At 33.6% G+C, this 20,517-nt stretch overlaps 1 protein-coding gene across 1 annotated transcript in view; it reads right to left on the reverse strand.

Moving 5' to 3' along the window:
* The window catches only part of DNAH8 (dynein axonemal heavy chain 8), a 114,673-nt gene that overhangs the window by 11,116 nt on the left and 83,040 nt on the right, over window positions 1-20,517 (reverse strand). The window contains 16 exon segments of the mRNA XM_030944732.1: window positions 252-368; window positions 2,358-2,513; window positions 5,000-5,152; window positions 7,408-7,481; window positions 8,424-8,626; window positions 9,912-10,030; window positions 11,958-12,079; window positions 12,459-12,649; window positions 12,750-13,002; window positions 13,832-13,937; window positions 14,403-14,585; window positions 15,581-15,736; window positions 17,015-17,170; window positions 18,197-18,368; window positions 19,071-19,198; window positions 19,534-19,671. Coding sequence (XP_030800592.1) covers window positions 252-368; window positions 2,358-2,513; window positions 5,000-5,152; window positions 7,408-7,481; window positions 8,424-8,626; window positions 9,912-10,030; window positions 11,958-12,079; window positions 12,459-12,649; window positions 12,750-13,002; window positions 13,832-13,937; window positions 14,403-14,585; window positions 15,581-15,736; window positions 17,015-17,170; window positions 18,197-18,368; window positions 19,071-19,198; window positions 19,534-19,671 — 2,427 coding nt within the window.

The following is a 20,517-nucleotide window of genomic DNA, read 5'->3' on the forward strand; positions in this document are numbered from 1 at the left end:
CAGACTTGTTAATTTTGGATACAGTAAAAAAGAAAAACAAATTAATGTTCTTAACAAATCAGTATTTTTACATGCATGACAGCACATAAAATATTTCAGCTTGATTTTCTTGCAGAGAACCTCAACCTTTGATCATTAGAAGTGGCACTAAATGAATAGCAATGAGTAAATTATGATAAACATGAGGAAAAAACAATTTCTGCTGCCATTCAAAGCATTAAAATGTACTATATAAAGATTTTAGCATTCACCTTCTTGATGTCAATTTTTTTTAGGTGATTTATTATAAACTGAATGCTGGCTGTAAAGTCTGCTGAGTTAAATTCATAGGGAATATTCCAACCCAAAGGTCCAAACTTGCGTCGCTCCTTAGGAATAAAATTAAAACCAAATATATTTATGAAACAACTTATAATTTTCTTTCCTTAAAAAATTTCAATAACAATACTAATGAAATGTAGCCTAGGAAATAGCTGTATGCCTCAAACGTATCAATAATACAGTTAAGTTATACCATGAGGGATAAATATTTATAGAAAAAGCAACAAAACAATTTATTAATAACTTTAATAATCAATTTGAAAGTCACAAGTTTACAATGCCACATTTCTGTGTGGATAATGAGATTTTTATATTAAATAATTGATTAATATAGCATGTACAGTTTTTCTCTTCTTTTTACATATACTATCGACTAATGATATTTAAAATTTTCAAGCTCCTATATTTATGCTCAGTTTTCCAAAGAGTTTTATACAGCCACTTCTGTCTTATTGTTTCAATATGGTTTTTTTAATGTACATTTTTTCAAAATTCATAACTTTACATTAAGGTTGCCACCATCACATTATTGAAATATATTATTGGATGCCTACTTGGAAATAAAGTGATAACAGTTGTATTAACAGAAAAATAGTCAACTATGAAAGTAAAGAATAAATATTCTGTAGCCCAAACCCTTTCAACACCTAGCACTATTAGATTTTTCACAAGTATATTAAAGCCACCTCAGTTAATTTGCTCAATGATGTTTTTTTCAGAATGTAGAACAAATTAATCCACGAAGTTAAGAACTAAACTTATGAATAGCGCTGACATTTATCAAATTAATAAATTACATTTTAAAATTATCCAAGTAATAACATATTTATCAGATTTTATATTACCAGGTCACTAATCACTGACAGTCTTTGACACCTGAAGTAACATTTAGGCACCCTAGCTACAATATTTAAAAAGAACTAGAATGAAAAAAAACCCCCACCTTTTATTTTTCAATGAGAGTGTTGGGAACCATCATCTGCTTATAAGCAGATGAGACAGCATTAACCAATAATACCATGCAGAAAAGTGTAATGATTTCCTGCAAAGTTTTTTGAATTACATCCTAAGCTATATTTATCATCATGATCTTGTCCCCAAAGAATATTAAGAACTGGTCACTTTAAAGGCAGGACAATGTTGTTGGTTGGCAATTCACAAAATTTCTTAACAGATGAATAGCTGGAATAGTTTTTAAAAACACTGATGGGTTGAATAATCATAGATCTAGTTCCACAAGAACAGTATAATCCCGAGGCAGTACACAGAACAACTTTTTCACTGTTTAAAAAGGGTAAAAGAAGTAAAATAATGCAGAATGCTGTAACAGTGAACATCAAAAATTGTCCTTCTCTCACCAGCTGCCTACACCAAAAAATAGAAGATGCTCAGTAGAACCTAAGGCTTAAACAGTGTTTTGTAACTATTTTGAGATCCTTGGTGAAAAGGCAGTACATTCAGAGAGCTCAGAATATTAGTCTTTATTGTTGTCTCAAAACTTATTTCTCTTTATACTACAATGTATAGGTATCTTTGTTCTCACACTGGAATTAATGTAGAAAACACATTGGCACAGATGTTATAAGAATTTTATTTCATTTTAGCCATCTAGAAAATAGCTACTCCAAATTAGGCATCTGGATTGCCTTTAAAATCAATGGAGAAAGTGATATATCTCTAGAAAAATATTCACTCTTAGAGAAAGACAGCTGTGACAGATAAGCTGGTTTTCTGTTTTAGCATGCTTATCTATTTTATTGACTACAGAGAGAATTTTTTCCCATATACCCAATGACTAACTTTCGATCAGCTGAAGTTAGATGAGAAAAAAAATCTAAATGCTCATTATATGAGAATTGTTTAAAAGCTATTTTAAAAAAGAGATAATAATGAACCTTGAAATACAGATTACAGTGGTTAAAGCTTTAGTCCTGCAGCATGATGCTACAATAAATATCAGAATGTGTTTTTTCAGGAACCTCTATTAGAGTGACTCCATATATTACACCACTATTTGCAAACCTTTTAAGAAATACCTGAACAGTAGAATGCAGGAAAGCTACAGTGTAAAGCAAAGGTTTCCACATAGGCAGGTTGCTAACGTTTAACAGATCCTGACTAATTCCAGAAAATGTTCTTTTCAGTCCGGCACGTATACCTTGTGGAGGTTCATTTGTGAACTTTATAGCAATCTGTCTCAAGAAAAATATAAAGGAATTGGATTTGTTTACTGAAACAAAAATAGCAACATATGAAAATGTCCCAACTACTAGTTATAAATAAAATGTAAATAACTGAAGCCTTGTAGAAATGAAGTTGATATGTACTTAAACTGCATAAAAGGAGTACACAGAATCATAGAATAGTTTAAGTTGGAAAGGACCTTTTAAAGGCCATCCAGTCCAACCCCCCTGAAGATCAGTGACATCTTCAAACAGATCAGATTGCTCAGAGTCCTGTTCAACTTGACCTTGAATATTTCCAGGGATGGAGTATCCAATACCTTTCTGGGTGCCACCTGTCTCAGTGCTTCACCACCCTCATTGTAAAAAACTTATATGTAATCTAAATAAAACCTTCTTCAGCTTAAAACCAGAATCCCTCGACCTGTTGCAACACACCATTCTAAAATGTCTGTCCTCATCTTTCCTATGGGCGCCTTCAAGTACTGCAAGGCTGCAAACAGGTCTTCCAAAACCCTTCTCTTTTGCAGTCATACTAGATTAGGCCACAAAGGATTTTGAACACAGACCTTTAACTTCTCTTGGTTAAAACCATCACTGACACTTGGCCATGGACCTAAAATTTATCATCAATGACATAAAAGCAGTCACTGTGCTTTTCAAAAGGCTTTTATATCCCTGATTCAATGACTGAATCATGCAAGAAAAGCATCCCTTATAATGACAAGAACGGTGTAGTATTTCTGTTCCCAGAATTTCACAGTAAATACAATGAAATCTCACCCCTCAGATCAGATCTTTGTGTTCACAGTGTCTACTCTGGCTCTGGCTCTGTCTACAGCAGCAAATTAGATTCACCAGAGAATATTCCTGAGTACTGTGGTCAGTAGACATTGAATCCATATTTGTGGTAGTAAATTGTCACAGCCTCTTAGAATTCAGCCCCTTAGTTTCAAGCAAAACTGCCTAATGGGAAGAGTGGCTACACCATTTTTATTTTCAAACCATACCTGCAAATTATTTGGAAAAGTGCTAGTAAGCACAGGTTTTCACATCAGAGAATGTTCTAACTACTTACCCCTATGGGCTATTGCATTCCAGCGCTGGATAATGCTCATGGAACAATTTATTAGTTCAGACACAGACTGACCCTACCAGAATCTCTGTTGCTCAAGACAATTACAAATGCTGGAGGTACTAAAATAAAAATAAAGGGTTTTTTTTTTCTCCAGTTGTAAATACTTGTCTGTCTAGCTTGGGTAACATGGCAGCTTGCACAGGAAGGACAGGCCAGGCAGCCCATGAACACACCGAGCTGTGTTGCTGTTACTGTTGGACTGGATTGGAACACTTGAAAAATCAATGTTTCCACATTTCAAAGGATATCCTGTTCAGGTATTGATGAAAATTCTATATTGAAAAGAGCAAAGCAAATTGTTCTCTTTTCATCTGAGAAGGGGCTTTGGTTTGTCAATTATTCTTGTTCTGGAATTCCTGAATATGTTAACATTTTAACAGGTAACATGACACTATATAGTGGGAAATCACATGTGAAATATTTGAGATAAACACAGTGAAGATTCATCCATCAACCCTCTGAGTTCTCTTTTCTCACTTTTAGCAAACTCTGTGTCCATAAACCTCACTATTCATAAACCCCTTGGAGACGCAGGATGATTTCTTGTTCTTTTGAGAGAACACAGGAGTGCATACAGCTAGCTTTCCATACACAGACCATGGGGATGGACAATTCTTACTGAAGGCTGCCTCTACACTCTTTCAAGACAGGAGTCCTTCCCCCTTTACATGCTGGATATCAGGTGAGGCATCTATTTTTATTCAGAGAGAATGAGAATGACTAAGGAGACTTCCACTGTTTTTTAGAGGAAAGGGAACATAGGAATGTCAACATACAGCTATTACAGTAGATATTAAGTAGCATTATGATCCAATGAGAGTGTTGGGAACTATCATCAGCGACTTAAGTGTACTTTGTAAAGGTTTAGGCAATTCTCCTGGTTCTGATAAAAAGTGTGTCCTTGAGATCTACAGAGCAGCCATTTATAGTTCATCCAAAGAAATCGGGTAGGTGATGTTCTCTGAGATGTGTTATCCATGTGTGTTCTGTCCCATTTACAATTCATTTCTTTATTTTAGGGGAATCTGGAATCTTTCTCTGGAAGAACATTTGTGGGCATTAATCTGTCTACAAGGCACCTGGTCAGGCAAAAAGGGATAGAAGTAAAGCGAGATAGTTTTTACTGAAGTGCTTCTGTGTACAGAATGGACTCTGTACAGTGTGGACTCACACATAGATAATGCATCATCAAGAACTTCCAGTTACTGGTAAGTAACCTTCCTTTTTGAAGTGATATTTACGTTGCAACAAAAGTCCATTTTATCCTTGGGTTTTTCCCCTCCATTTTTTTACTGCCATTTACATAATTAATTTGAATAATTTTCATTAAGTACCTAAATTAAATATTTGAACAAACCTGTAGCAGTGTAATTGGGAATTTAAGATGTTGTTCAGTAGTTATCCAAACTCGAAATGTGTCATTCTGGATCTCAGCAGTAAGAAGTGTCTCCAGTAGTTCTTCCATGAACTCCAGTCCAAGGTGACAATTCTGAAGTAACACCCAACCTCCCTAAACAAGGATATCAACTATTACCATATAATATTAAGAACAAGTTATACATAATGCTAAAGCCAGCTGTCTATATAAGAATAAAATTTGGTTTTCCATGTAATTTTTTAAAAATTCTGTTCTGTTCCTAAATATATATTCTCTTTTGATATTATAGGATATTGGCACAGATAAAGCAAATAGGATAAGTTAGTGCAAAAGTTATTTCCACATTCTCTTTTTCTCAATGAAAATAACATAACCAGGCTCAATATTGTAAGTAAAGAATCAGTGCTATCTAGTGGCAAAAAGAGGTTCCTGTACTCTTCCAGCAAAACATCAGCGATAAGCAATCCTGTTCTCAGATCCAAAAGAATGTGAGTGGAAAAGTAACAGCTGAAATTTAAGGAATACGTATTTTTAAAAACTGATTTGTTAATAACATAATCTAAATAAGTGCAAAGGGGTGGTAATAAGACTCTAAAGTTTTTAATTCCAATTAGTTTATCTGCAATAAAGGCATTTGCATGAAATTCAACCTTCACTTATTTTGATCTTATTCATCTCTCAAATTGAGCATGAAAGCTCTAGTTGGATTATTGTCTCTCTAAACTTTTGTTTATGAATTTAAATCCAATCAGCATTTTTAGCATCACTTTAGAAGCCTGATGAATTAGAAGCCTGATATTAAAATGGGACATTATTTAATCAGTTCTAAACAGTGATGGACAGTGGATTTCATTACAGCTTGTAATTTCATTTTAGCAATTTTGTTTTAGCTCATTTAAAAAACATCAGTAACTGTTGGTGAAAAAATATAGTTGACATATTTGTGGTGAATTGATAGATATTAAAAAAAAGAAGATTAAATGAAGGTGTTTTTTTCCTTCTTTTATGGGGATCAACTTTTCTGAGGGAGATCTTTAATCAATTTCATACATTTCCAAATGAAGCAAACACAGTTTTTGAAAATTATCTTCCTGTAACATAGCACAGCAGTTTTAATAATATTATGTACTCTTGGCCAGAGGTACAAAAAAACCAAATAGGTATTTGTCTTCATATTCACTAATTCTGTTTAGTAGTTTCAAATCTGATGTTCACATTTTACTCCCTTCAGCACCAAGGCATGTAGTTCAGAAATTGTTACTGGTAGCTCTACTGGAGTGCTGTTTTGAGTGTCCTTGTGCTTCAATTTAAGAGCAAAAGAAAGGAAGGAATGCTCCAGTTTTCACCATTGCAATGAACTGGGAGTTTAGCGTGACCATTCTAGACATACAAAAAAAGAAATACCAGATGTATGTGTGCACTTATAATATAAATTTTCATTTGCTATAAAGAGATTTCTTTTCTATCTTTTTCCAAATTGGTGTACATCTATATGCCAATACTCATGTTCTGCTCTCTATTACTGGAGATATTCTACCCCTCTAAAGTACAGGTATATGACTGATACCCCATATTTTGAGCTTGCAGGCAACTATGGCTGTATGTCTTCATTTGAAAGACTGTCCGCAACTCCTTGAAGTGTCCAGCTGACCAGAAGGTACCACCTTTGCACTAAAACTTTTATATTGTGTTTGAAGTTTCAATTACTATCTCTCTGTAGCTGCTACTTAGGTTTTTCATGGTTTTACTGTTGGGGAATATCATCTGCCATAACAAATTACACTACAACATCTAAAGAAAAATTCTTATATATTGTTTAGAAATTCTTAGACAGGCTTGGGACTCAAAGCCAAAAGATCGACAATTAAAGAAACAAAGAAGAGACACCAAATGCTGGTGAGTAAGTGGTCCTGTCACTAGCAGTGTTGTAAGAAAAATGTGAAACAGTATTACAAGCAAGCACAGGTTTCTGTATCTACAACTTTAAGCTACATGTGCACTCATCGTTTCATTCAGTAGAAGTTATGCAACATCCAGGTATCTCTTATATGGGAGGGGAAAAAATGAAAAAAAATTCCAATAAAGAGGTGGGATCTGGACAGGACCAGGCCACAATGTCCTTTTTCCCTTTGTTAAGAGTGTAGTGATAAGTAAGGAACTTGGGAAGCTGCTCAGTAGCACTGCTGCCAGAGGCATTGCCTTGGACTCCACTGTCACATATATATGCCACAGAGAAATGTTTTTAAACTCAGGCATTCAAAAAGACATGGTCACCCTGAGATATGCTTGATAGTAAGATGAAAATGCAAAATATTATAGACTGGATGCTAAAGGGGTGTAAAAGAATACCAAAACAATCAACTTATGTAGCAATGTTTTTTCCCCACCTGTTCCATTGACACCTCTACGAGTTTACGTGCATGAACCTCTTGTCCTTGGCCCATTGAGATGGTCCTACATTCTATAACATATTTGACAATATAAGATTAATGAACTTACATTATTGAGAAAAAGTGAGAATTTCAATTCAGTCCAGCAACCAGTGATATAAATACAGCACAATTAAATTAATTTAATGCAAAAATATATAAATATGAAAGCATATGAAAGCCCTTCACCATCATATTATGCTATTAATATATAGCATTTTCTAAACATTGACATTGTATACATTTTCTAAACATTGACATTTTGTTTAACAACATTGAAATACACATAGACAATATACTCACTGAAGTTAAAGACTGTGACTAAGGTTGACTGCGAATGTGAATGTGTGCCACATTTTAACAACACCAGAGCATTTGAAATATGAACAGAGATTTTTCTCAAGGTGTACATAAACACAATGCAAAGATGTAAAACTGAATTTATGAACATACTAATGTGACTAATGTCAAGAATATACGGGATCTACTCTCAACTCAGTTTCTATTCACACTTTTTCAGAACTTCCACATAATGTAGAACTGAAGTCCAGAATATACAAATGTAGACCTTGTAGCTATTTTTTTGTTACAAAGTAATATTTTAAGCAGATTACTGATTTTGCAGTTACCTGTAGTTAAGAGTTAAAGCAAGAAAATATTATTGTCACCATAACAGGACTTTAAAAGAAGAATTAATTGCTTTACAAGATAGGGATTTAAAAAGTTATCATCACCAGGAAGAATGATAACAATTTATGAAAAAAAGAGTTGAATTACTGTCCAACCTCACACAGAATGGTTCTTAGCATACTGTCTTCTATTTAAAACATTATTTTATCTCTAAGATGATATTTCTGGAAAAAACAGTAGTGCAAGAGAATTCAAGAAATACTTCTCAGGAAAAAACATCTCTGAAATGACTTATACTGACCATCTGTGTCTTAACATATGACAATGAATAATTACTTTCATACCCAAATGAAGCTTCCGAGACAAGGAATTAATCTGATCAGTTGGGTCTGATCCCATAGACAAGAAACAGATGAGAGGTGTTCGCATGTCACTTTCTTCCCAAGTTTTTCTTAAATTCAAAATAACTGGCTCTGTATATTTCTCATGCAAGGAACTTGCAATATATTTCCTTGCTTGGGAAAGTGTTCGGTCTGGACACCAAGACCTAGAAAATAAAATACATACAAAGATATAAATTCACTGCCTTTTCCTCCAAGATCAGACTCAAATTAGAAATTTTATTTTTATTAATTAGGGAGATTTTAAAAAATCATTATATATACATATACATACACACACATTCATATATATATGCTTCTAGGTTTGTCTTCACAGACATCATAACAGGCAGAGTTGATGGTCTCCCTCAACTTACGATACTTTCCAGTTGCTTACAATTTTGCCTTAACTATTTGCATTGGAATTTTCTCTTCTAGGCACCTTCATTAGTTTGGGATATTCTTCATTTTAAACAGAACTTTTGTATTTGAGAACACAGAAAGGAAAATGTTAAGGTTTTTTTGCCCTTTAGTAAAACTCTGCAGATGATTCATTTGGTCATTTAGCCTTTTAGGATACAAAGTCAATTCTTTTGCACTGGACCGTATTTGTGCTGGTGATGAGTGTTTTTCCCATGGAAAAACAAACAACTACTTTTGGATAAAATATATTACTTTGACAATCTTCAGGTTTTGAAGATTATTTAAATGCTGCAGACTTGGATGGTCCTCTCCCCTCTTAGGGTGTAGAGCATTAAACAATGTGGTATTTCCATCAGATTCCAGCCTTTTTTATGGCACAGGCTGAATCTGCTCCAAAGACAAATCACAGTCTAGTAAATAATATTGTTGGAGTATTTCATTAGTATCTCTGATTTATTTGTTACAGCACTTGGGAAGTATAAAATGAATGGAATAAGATATGATCTCAGGCATAAGGCAGCTGAATGCTTCTTTGGGGAAATCCATTTTATCCCAAGATCTTAGAGGTCTTATATGGTAAAAAAAAAAAAAAAATTATAGCACACCTTTCACATGGGATTTTGAATACTTATTTTGGATTTTCACCATCTCTCTTTTTTTATTTTATATTTTAATACTTGTTTAAAGGTATTTAAAATAGTTAATTTCAAAAGAAATTTAATTTAAAAAATTGAAAGCTATCTGGAATATTCTACTTTTTCATGGGCTTCTCAAAGAAGGCTGCATTATGCAATCCAGTTTGCATTTCTCCTGACGTAAAAGAAAAGCTATAAAAATATTTTCTATAAATACCTTTAGATGGCAGAAAATAGCTCTGAAGTAATTGAATAAAAACATATTTCATGTGAGTGAATTGCTATTTAATGTCACCCAGAGATAACTGAAATTACACTATTATGATAAGAGCATACGGATAAGTTGAGATGAGTTGCAACTGTGTAATTTCCCAAAATTTCTGAAGATACTCACCTGATGAGTAAAAGCTTGCGAAAAGTGTCAAGTGAATCACTGTATCCATTAGGGATAATTTCTTCCTCAGGGGCATCTTTATCAAACCAGTGTTTCCATGCCTTATCACTGTGAGCTATCTAAATTTATTACATTAACACACAAATAAATATATTTCAGTTGCAGTAAAATCCTCTTGCAAATGTAGCTTTTAATGAGAGGCCATTATTATATTAGGACATATTACAAGTAACATTGCCTATAGCATTTAAGCCATATGTCATGAGAATTGCTATTAAAATACTACAAGTAATATTAATTCAATTGCTGCAATCAGTGTTAAGATGCAGACTCTCAAGCCAGCCAGTTATCTATGCATTCCCCTCCCAAACACATGCATCTACTTTAGAAAAATCAGTAATTAGCAGGAGGATTCTATACTACAAGAGGAACAACTGTGATTGATTAATTTATTCCTTTTGGTCACAAAATATGAAGAGGATCAGAAAAATCTGTCCCAGTACAGTTCATCCAGCCAATGAATCACAAATTAAAAGTAGCAGATTCTAGTAAGCTTTTGGCTTGAAAAAGAATAAACCTGACCACAAATATGATCACAATATAAGGCACCTCTTAGAACCCCTGACATAACAGGACAAGGAATACCAGTGGGCAGAACATAGTGAAAATGCAACTGGGTCTTCAATGCAGTGACTGAGGAGGGTCAGCTACTGCAATATTCTCAGACCACTAGAAAAAGAACAAGGAATGCACTGCTAAAGGTTTAAAACAAAAAATGTCTATGTTAAATTAGGCCTCTGGGACTTATTTTTTCAGAGGAGAAAAACAAATTGAAACTAGCATGAGAAAAAGAAAAGCACAGGAGACTTCTTGAGAACAGGGCATACCATTCTCTTTTTTGGTCACTTTAAATAATTTTCTTTTTCATCTAAATGAATAATGATACAGTTGTATTTTATATGATCAATCAAATAGAACAGCACTTCTAATGGATAAAAATAAGGATTAAAAAGATGTTTTCACAATATTTGGGTTTTTAATTGATATCCTAGTTGGCACCCTTCCATATTCCATTTCTATCTATGACCGAAATAACTTTAATTGCCACTTTTTAACTTTGCAACTACCTGGCAAAAGTAAGACAGTGCTAAAAATTAATTTAAAAAGGAGAGCTTTTGTGGTAACATAGTCACCTAAGTATTTCAGGGTCTAAAATTTTGTTTGCACACATTCTAGAAAAGCCCTGGTGAAAGGACTTTTATAGAAATAGGATTCTGGCACCCTAACAACCCAGAATGAACAACCTAACTAAAGTTTCTCCAACTTTCTCCTTATTTAATATTCTATTTTGATACCTCAAGAAACCAAAAACTGGAAGAATTGCACTGGTATGTATCCAACCCTTGCCTTGATACAGGGTTTAGAAACAGCCAGGACCACTTGCAGGTAACCATTTAGCTAAAATGTCTGCTACCCCCCAGGGCCATCACAAAATGGAGTTGGCCAATGCTGTAACAGCAAGGAGAACTTGATATAAGATATGCCTAGGGAATGGTTTAACTGCACTAAAAAAAGAAAAATAAATTTACCAAATTGAACATGTCACAAGCTTATGTGCATGTAAGTTCATGCATGCCTATGTAAAATATGGCATTTGTAGCCAGCTCATCATATCTAAATGTCACCCTTGGAACAGAAATAAGTATTTAAAAACAAGCAGCAAACTTGTAAAAATACACCAGAATCAAGACAGACAACATTGTCACTTAAAACCTAACACTCAGATTAATTTTATGATCCTTTTTGACACCTCTACCTTTTTATCCTATCTCTCTTTTATTGACTTCCTTTTTCCTTTGCTCCTGTTCCTTCTCTCCTTTTTCTACCTCAATTACTACAATACAAAATACCCTAAAGAAGATACATAAACACACCACCATTCATGCTTCCTAATTGTCTCTATGCTGTTATTCTGTATTTTTGTGGAAACACATTGGGATGACAAAACTGGTTATTAACATTAAAAAGATAATTAGAAGATATTACCTGGTTCAAAATTTCTTCAAATTGTGGAAGTTTGTTTAACTCCACCAGATTTAGCCATATCATGTCAAGAATCCAGCGGCTTGGTTTGGGTGGGCAAGCCTGTAGATCCAACGCTGCACCTCCTGTGGATAAAAACACAGGATGAAATGTACTTTCTGATGAAATACATGATATTCCAGGGGTCAAGATATAATTGACATTTCTTTTTAATTTATATATTTTGACCTAAGTAATTTTCTCCAGGAAACTGGCTGTACTCTTGTGTCCTTAGCATTTATTTTATACCAAAGGATAACTTAGCATTATTAATGGCCTTCTCACAGGTGTTGGAAGGCTACTATTGGGTGTCCTCTCAGGCTTCCCTTTGCCAAGCTGAACAAGCCCAGTTCCCACAGAAACGTTGATAGAAACCATGTAGACAAAGAAATAAGATTTTGAAATGGCATAAAAGTTAAAAAAAGTTGAATTAGCTCTACACATAAAACAATTTTTAAAAAATACCTCTAATGAGAGTTTGGAACTCTCTGTTTTCCACATGTCCTCTCTCAATATCAATTTTTAAAGCCAGGAGGAGGGTAAAGAGGAATTTGTGGTTTTCATACAGGCCTCTAACAGAATATGAGTGAATTTCAAAAGTAAGATATTCAATAATATTTGAGATTCTTTTCTGAGGCACAGGAGACTTCTTAGACCTAAATCATGAAAACAAAGCACAAAGAAACCACATGAATAAGAGCAAATACATTGGAAAGACAAACATCTGAATAGTAGGAAAAATCTGTGTCTTCCTACCTGGCTATAGATTGATCAAACAGCTTCAAGAACTGAGCCAGTGAAGTTTGATACATATTATTGACCATGCTCATTGCTGTAAGAAGGAAATAAAGAATGCTTCCACGCGTAGCAACAGGTCGATATTCCTCCTGAGCAGTGTTAATCTTCACTTCAGTTTCTGCTGCCACAGACAACTTGACAGCTATTTCAGCAGCTGTTTGCTTCGTTGTTTGCAGGACACCAATTAAAGATTCATCATCCACTAGTGAACCTGAAAAGTAAAATACTGGGTGTTTAGGATATGATTGTAACAATATTTTCACTTCAAATCTATATATAAAACAAAAGGCCAAATTACAGGAATTATTGATTTTTAAAAATGAAATTATTTACTGAATTACAGAAAGCTTTTAAAATAGAGACCAGACAGGATATGTAATACTAAAAATTATTTTTACATGAAACATATTTGAGCAAATTCATTCAAAATATGTTAAATGTATTTATACCAACAGCTTTGCATCACATACTAGAGAAGTCACCTATCTTATCCACACAATCTACATAGTCAACAAATGATTTAAATTATTTTGAAGTCTATTCATTGTCACTCTCAAAGTAAAAAAGACTTATGGTCCTAAGGGAAATTATCATTCAACAATATGCATGAATCTCCAGCAGTTTCTCACAGATTTTCTGTTACCAGATTCTTTTTCCACCAGAGATAGTAAGTGGTCATTTTCAGGCTAATAATGTACTGCAAAAGAGTTTCAAAACAATTTTAAGCCAGGCCATTCCAATTTTTATTTCCATTAAAGGATTAAAGATTTGCCCATGGCCAGATACCTGATCTCATCTGAGGGGCAGAAAGCTCTCAAAAATATAGATGTATTTCAAAGAACTTGTTTAGGTGTTAAGCTCAGGTGTTCTGAGTTGCATATAGTGGCATGTTATGGCACCAAATCCCTCACAGTCCTCATACTCCTGCCATTGTACATTATTTTACTGAATCTTAGATGGATAAACCAAAATCTGTAAGGAAAAGACCTAGTGTGAATCAGTATTATCTGCCTAATCTGATTAATATTTTGATACATAACCTTTGGTTGCACTTAGTTTGTAAAGAAGATTGTCTTCCAGTTCCTTCATCTTCCTCTTATTAGAAGTTACATCTTCCATGAGTTTAATTCGTTCTGCCTCTAGTTCCTGTTATTGAAAAAAAAAGAAAATGGCATGACATTTTATGGGTTGCAACTATGAGGGATACTTAAAATTCAGTTTTTGATTTTTCAAGTGAATGAATTGTGATTGAAGATACAGGTGAAGAGCTGGATCCAGTCATGAAATGTGCATCTTTCTTTTCTTGGTATCTAAAACATGTTTTTAATAACAAATATTTTTTAAGCAGTATTTATTCAGTATCTTGTGAGATATCTTATCAATGTCAAATCCAGATAATTAATTGTTTGTATTGTACTGATAGTTATATATATATTAAGAGCCTCCAGATGCATTTTTGATATTTGGAAATGTCTATACTGAATCTGAATATAATTTTACAAAATAGCTAATATTTTTTTTTATTTGAAAATTTCTTTTTTCTACATACCAAAACCAATTAAATGGAAAAAAAATAAATATCACTATGATTTATTTGTACTGTTAACTTACCTGTTTTTCAGTGAGAATTACTCTTCTCAGTAACTGATTCTCAAGTCCTTTCATTGTAACAGTAAAATCAATAATTGATGTTTTTGCATTAATTTCAGGTGTGAAAGAAGGATTAGGTAGCTTTGTAGTAATGAACAGTCTAAATGTATTCATAACATCTACTTCCTTATCACCAACTTTCACCTGTGGATTAAGTTAAAATAGTATTAAACAGAGGAAAATGAGCTTTATTAAACTCAGTAATATTGAGCAGAAAAAAAATTACACTATTTGAAGTGCCAAAAAGAGGAAATTTATTTCACAATTTAAATTTGTCATGAAAATAAAAGTCAATGATCAAATGTATAAGTTACAGTATGTTATAAAAGTTGCATTTCACTCCAGTTAAATATAGGGATCACTTCCACTGTGGATTATGATTAACATTTTCAGAACCATTTGGTTTCTAAGCACACCTCAAATGAAGAGGTAGTAGAAACTGCTGACCTTTGTAGAAGTCATCATTCTCTTATGTCCAAGGTAAAAGGAGTTATGTGATCCAACAATGGAACAGAAATTGCTGGACATAAATTTCATCTTTATTAAGACTAAGCAGGTTTCAAAGAATATTTCAAATGAAGTAAAAATTCATTCAGAGTATTCAAAATATTTTTTTATAGAATTAAGATATTCTGAAACAGCAGTCTAACTCAAAAGCTGCATGTGCACAAGGAAATCTGATCACTGGATATTGTAGTATGAATCATGGAATTGTTGGTGTTGGAAGGGACCTTAAAGATCATCTGCCATGGGACAGTGGGGGGCAAATGAGGCTCCAACATACGAGTCTCCAAGATGTCTTCAAATATCTGGCTTATAAAGGAGTAGCACCAAAGCACTTCCGTAAGCACATTTGCACTGCTTGAAAATCAGTAGAAAGAATTTTAAGCATTCAATCAGATAAGTATAATTGGTTCCAGTTTGGAAAATTCAGTAATAACCCTGGTAGTTAAACTCATAGTTTAGACTTGCCAACTTACTACACAGCTGAGGCTCTGTCTGTTATATTTTATTAGTTCGGTTTGATTCTTTACACGTCTCTACTGAATACAAAGTTTACCTAGGTGTTTATAACAACGATAAAATAACATTTGTCACAAGGCTAGCTACTTTTTTCATTTCTTTGCTTGATTACTAACCTTAAAAGCAGATCCAGATTTTATGAAATTTTTTTCTAATATATTATCAAGGACTGGATCCAATTCTTCCTCTATATCTTCTATCAGGAGTGATCGTCCCAGCGAAAGACTGTCTTCAAGGTGTTGCCGGAAATACTTGTCATTCAGAGTTGTTACCTCAAAAAGCAAATTATAAATTTGCTGTAAGGACAAAGCATTTCTTCACTATCTTACATGAAAACCACAGACCTAACAATGGAAAATTTTTCATTGTTTTTGTTAGTTGCATTGTAAAGCAGGTGCTATAAATGTTGACCATGCAGCAATTTATGCAGAAATACTTCTGTGTGTACAGTGAAAATTACCATAAAATGGTGACTTAAAAGGTTGGCTGTAACTGAATCCTCAGGGCTTCATTATGAGAGTAATAATGTACTAAATCAAACTGGTACAGCTTATGGCATATTAAAGATGTTATGTACATTTTAGAAATCAGAGACACCTAGCCTTTAATTTTCTGTTCTATGTCCTAAAAGGACTAGATTTTCTAATTTTAGCTTTGAAGTGCTGAGAAATTCCTTCTGGAAATCTGAACTCAATCTAAAAAATGAAACACTGCTACAATATTATGAATTCAGATTGATATTTCATGAAATGGGATTCATACTATATGAAATTATTAAAAAGCATGCATAAAATAGTAATCTATATAATTAACTAATTCTAAACCCTCCAAAATTTATTGATATTCAGGACATATGAGTTTTCTCAGCATTCAGGCTAAGGGTTTTAAAATGCAGTTTCCTTTTGCCATGTCACATCATTTGGGAAAAAATAATTTGTGATGCAAATAGTGACACATGAACATCTTTGTATTATATTTCATGAGAAGGCATTTTAGCATATTGACTTAACCTGTAAAAGAGCTGTGAAGATTGCAGTAATGTTAGTATAGGCAAATTTTTCATGGGTATGGCTTCAGCTGGATTTCCTCAACTTCCTTTTGTAGCAACCACCTTATTATGAATACACTCTCAGGTTCTAAATTATGGGCTGCAGCACTTGAGGCACTTTGCCTACATTTTCAGAGCTGTAACTTATCCTGCCTTTATCTGTAATGTTCCTAGCAGTCGCCCAATTTGCTCTCATTTAATAATTTAATATTATACTCTTTTGCTTTTTAATTATCACCATTTGTCCTCTTTTGTGTTGGGACCATACCTACCCATCTTGAACAAAATACTTTTATACTTTTTTGTTAGAACTCATACAAGTTGGATAGTCTTTTCCAAGCCCTTGAGTGAGATTTACAGCTGTTCTCAAGTTCCCTGCTGATGCATAAATGTCAGTCTCCATACACGTTAAACTTACCACAGATCACATTGACTCAAATGCAACCTCCTAATGTTTGAAGGAGTATAATAGAGCACACCCGTCCTTTAAGACACTGTTTACCTGTAATTCATTATCCTGTTCTTTATTTATCACCCATGCTTTTCCTTGAGTTTGTGGGTCTACTAAAAGTGGGTATCTTGATGCCTTAGTGACAATAATACCATTCTGAATTGAGAGGTGATCTCCAGGCAATCCTTGAAGATTCCACTCACTAATCTAAAGAAAAAAAATTTAAAGAAAAAGAAGAGAGATGAAGAAAAAGGAGTAGTTTGCAATAAATTACCACGGGAATTTTTCTTCAATTCAAATTTTTCTAACAAGTAACAGGGATATCAAAGGGAATGCATATCTGAACCTGCTGAAGAAGTATTAATGCAAGTATAAAAATATTTCCAGAATTTTATTCTTATGGATTTTTTAAACTGAATAGAATCACAAAAAGTATATTTTAAAGTGTCAGAATGTTAAAAGACAGCTTGACAGACAAATTAAGCATTGGGATCAATTAAGCAAAAACTAGTCTAAGAGAGCTTTTGGAAATTAATGTTTACTAAAGGAAACTTGAAGATTCTGGCATTTCCCACTCTTTGCCCATTTCTAATACATTTACAATGAATAAAAGGAGTTTATGTATTCTATTTTAAATTACAACCAAACCCACTGTTTTAGAAATGTCCTGGTTTTGGCTGAAATAAAGGTCAATTTTCTCTTAGTAGATGGTACAGTGCTGTGTTTTTCTGCTTTAGTGTGAGAATAGTGTTGGCACCCTGATGTTTTGGCTGTTGCTCAGTAGTGCTTACCCCAAGTCATGGATTTTTCCATGTCCTGTTCTCTGCCAGCGAGCAGGTGCACAAAAAGCTGGGAGGGAGCATGGCCAGGACAGCTGACCTGAACTGGCCCAAGGGATATTCCATACCATAGAATGCCATCTCCACTATATAAACTGGGGGAGTTACTCAGAAGAGGCTTGATCATGGTTTAAGGATTGACTGGGTATTGGTCAGCAGGGGGTGAGAAATTCTGTTGTGCATCACTTCTTTCTCTTGGGTTTTGTTACTATTACTACGCCAAGATTTAGTGGAAATTGCCAGGAGCATGTGGAAACAGCAGAACTACTCAGCACAGCAATATTCGGAATACTGGGGATTATAGTCCTTCTCTAAGCAGGCATAATACTGGCTAACAGATGTAGAATATGCTAACAGAAATTCAAATTAAACCCTCCAAGCACCAATAACTTACTGTTGGTTGATCTACCAACATAGAAATCAGGTTCAAATCTTCAGAAAAGGGGATTTTATGCTCTCTCAACTCTGTTTCCCATAAGTCTTTAAGCAAAAGGTTTCTGAAGTCTTGATTAAAAGGTCCACAGTATGAAAGAAAGCCTGTGCAGAGCAATATATCTCCCACAAGTCTAGAAAAGGAAGAAAAATCACCATTAAAAGGTGGTGCACAAATTCAATTTTTAATTACTTAGAAAACCTGCTTTTGAAACATAAGAATATAAAAAAAAAGTTGTTTCCAGAGCATTTTTGAGGCAAAACTTAAAGAGTAGTATTTTATGAAAACACCATCTCCACCCCCACAAAACAATAAAGCCCTAATGACAGCTAAATGAGTGAAGAAAATTGTTAATTTCTTAAAAATATGTCTGAAATACAGTATTTATCAAGGATACAAACCTAGTTCTATTGAAACTCCCACCAGAAATGCCCACTTTCCTCATAGCAAATTTGTAGTAACATAAGTCTTCTACAGAAGCTGAGCTTATCTGAAGCTTTCACTTCCCCAGTGACATCAGAAGGATGTGCAGTATTAGGGGGACTGCAGAAGCAGCTGTAATACAGGCACCTAACAGTCCTGGTAATAATCTTTTTAGAAGCTAATTCCAAAATCAGAGGTATTGTTCTTAACTGAAATACTAGTACTCAGCATCCATGTATTCTTACTTATGGGAGGAAAATTCAAATTTCAGGGTAGTTCATTTGATTGCATTGCTATATTAAGATTTCCAGGAAGAAAATTAGGTACCAGAATTAAAGCTACTAAATTGTTTACCAACATTTCAGTTTTTACAAGCATTTTCTTTTTTGTTTTTCTGTAATGGATTTGATACCTTTTAATTTGAGATTTAAATTCTTTGCTTTGCTGAGTCCACCTAACTTTCTCTCCACTCAGTCCATCGATAAGTGCAGAGGCTGCTTGCATCTTTCTTTTGCATGATTCTGCATCATCCTCTAAGTCCTAAAATTAAAAAAATGTCCTGCTTAATCATCAAATGCAAAATGGTGGAGTTATTTTATATACTTTTCATCCTCTTATATTTTTTATAATTATTTTATTTATTTAATAAAATAAATATTTTATTAATATTTATCTATAAAACTAACAGACACTTCAGGGCATCTAATATGTTCCTATTCACAGGAAGAAGATATAGGCTTAAATCTCTTACTATTGCACCTGAATCTCAGCCATGTTATTCAAGGTGGCAGGTAAATGTGTGTTTGCAGCAAATTCCAATTATATAACAACATTGTACAAGCATTTTTGATAAGACTAAAATACTTTTATCTCACCATTTTCTCCTTCATTGCTGCATCAAACTTTGCCTGCACTTTATCCAGTTCAGCTTGCTTTTCATCTAATTCTGCCTGAGCTTTATCTTTTTCTGCATTAGCTACTTTCAGGCGACCTTCTTGTTTTGCCAGGTTAGCCTGCAAAGGAGAAAAAAAATAGAAGTTCAATCATATATATTATTTGAATATAATTCAATGAACTATTTAAGCCTATTTAGTTGGTAATCACAAGACAACAATACATCAAAATAACTTTTATATAAACATAAAAACATTTAAGCTGAAAACTATATTACATATATACCAAAGATAAGATTTTTTTGTTCAATGACAATACAGCACCTAAAGTTCTACTATATATTGTCAATTTTATTCCTTTAAAAAAAATTACATTTCAAGAAGGTGGTTAAGGAAGTAAGGTCCTGATCTGTACACATTGGTTAGACTAGAAGAACCATCACTCAGTATTCTTGCTTGACTATATGTAGTTTCCTCTTCTATTAGTGAATTTTGTAGTGACCAGCAATCACAACAGGAGATTGGTCCTTTATCAGCTAACAATATTGCTTTTACACACTAGGAAATGGTCCTAAAACAGTGACTCTTCCTATTGTTCCTAAAATTATATTTATGGTGAACACAGGAAATTAAATTATTTTAAAAAATATTAATCTGTATTACTGTTGCTTCTGTAAATAACACTTCTACCAGTGACAAAATGTGAAAAAAATTTGGGGTTGCCATGTGCTCACCGCTTTTACTATTTTTTTTTATTATGCTATATTTAAGGATAAAATAGTTTGTTTAGAACAAAAAAATCACTGACTGAGTTTCATAAACTTGAAAAAGAACACTCACACACGCTAAAGTAAAAATTTACTCTTAGAAATGTTTTCCTTATTTTGCTCTCTACTATTGCAACATAGCTCCTTTAACGTGAACTCTGAACTTCTTTAGAAAGCCAATATTTAGGCAAGATGTCAG

The sequence above is a fragment of the Camarhynchus parvulus genome, chromosome 3 (assembly GCF_901933205.1).
Source record: "Camarhynchus parvulus chromosome 3, STF_HiC, whole genome shotgun sequence".
Lineage (NCBI taxonomy): Eukaryota > Metazoa > Chordata > Aves > Passeriformes > Thraupidae > Camarhynchus > Camarhynchus parvulus.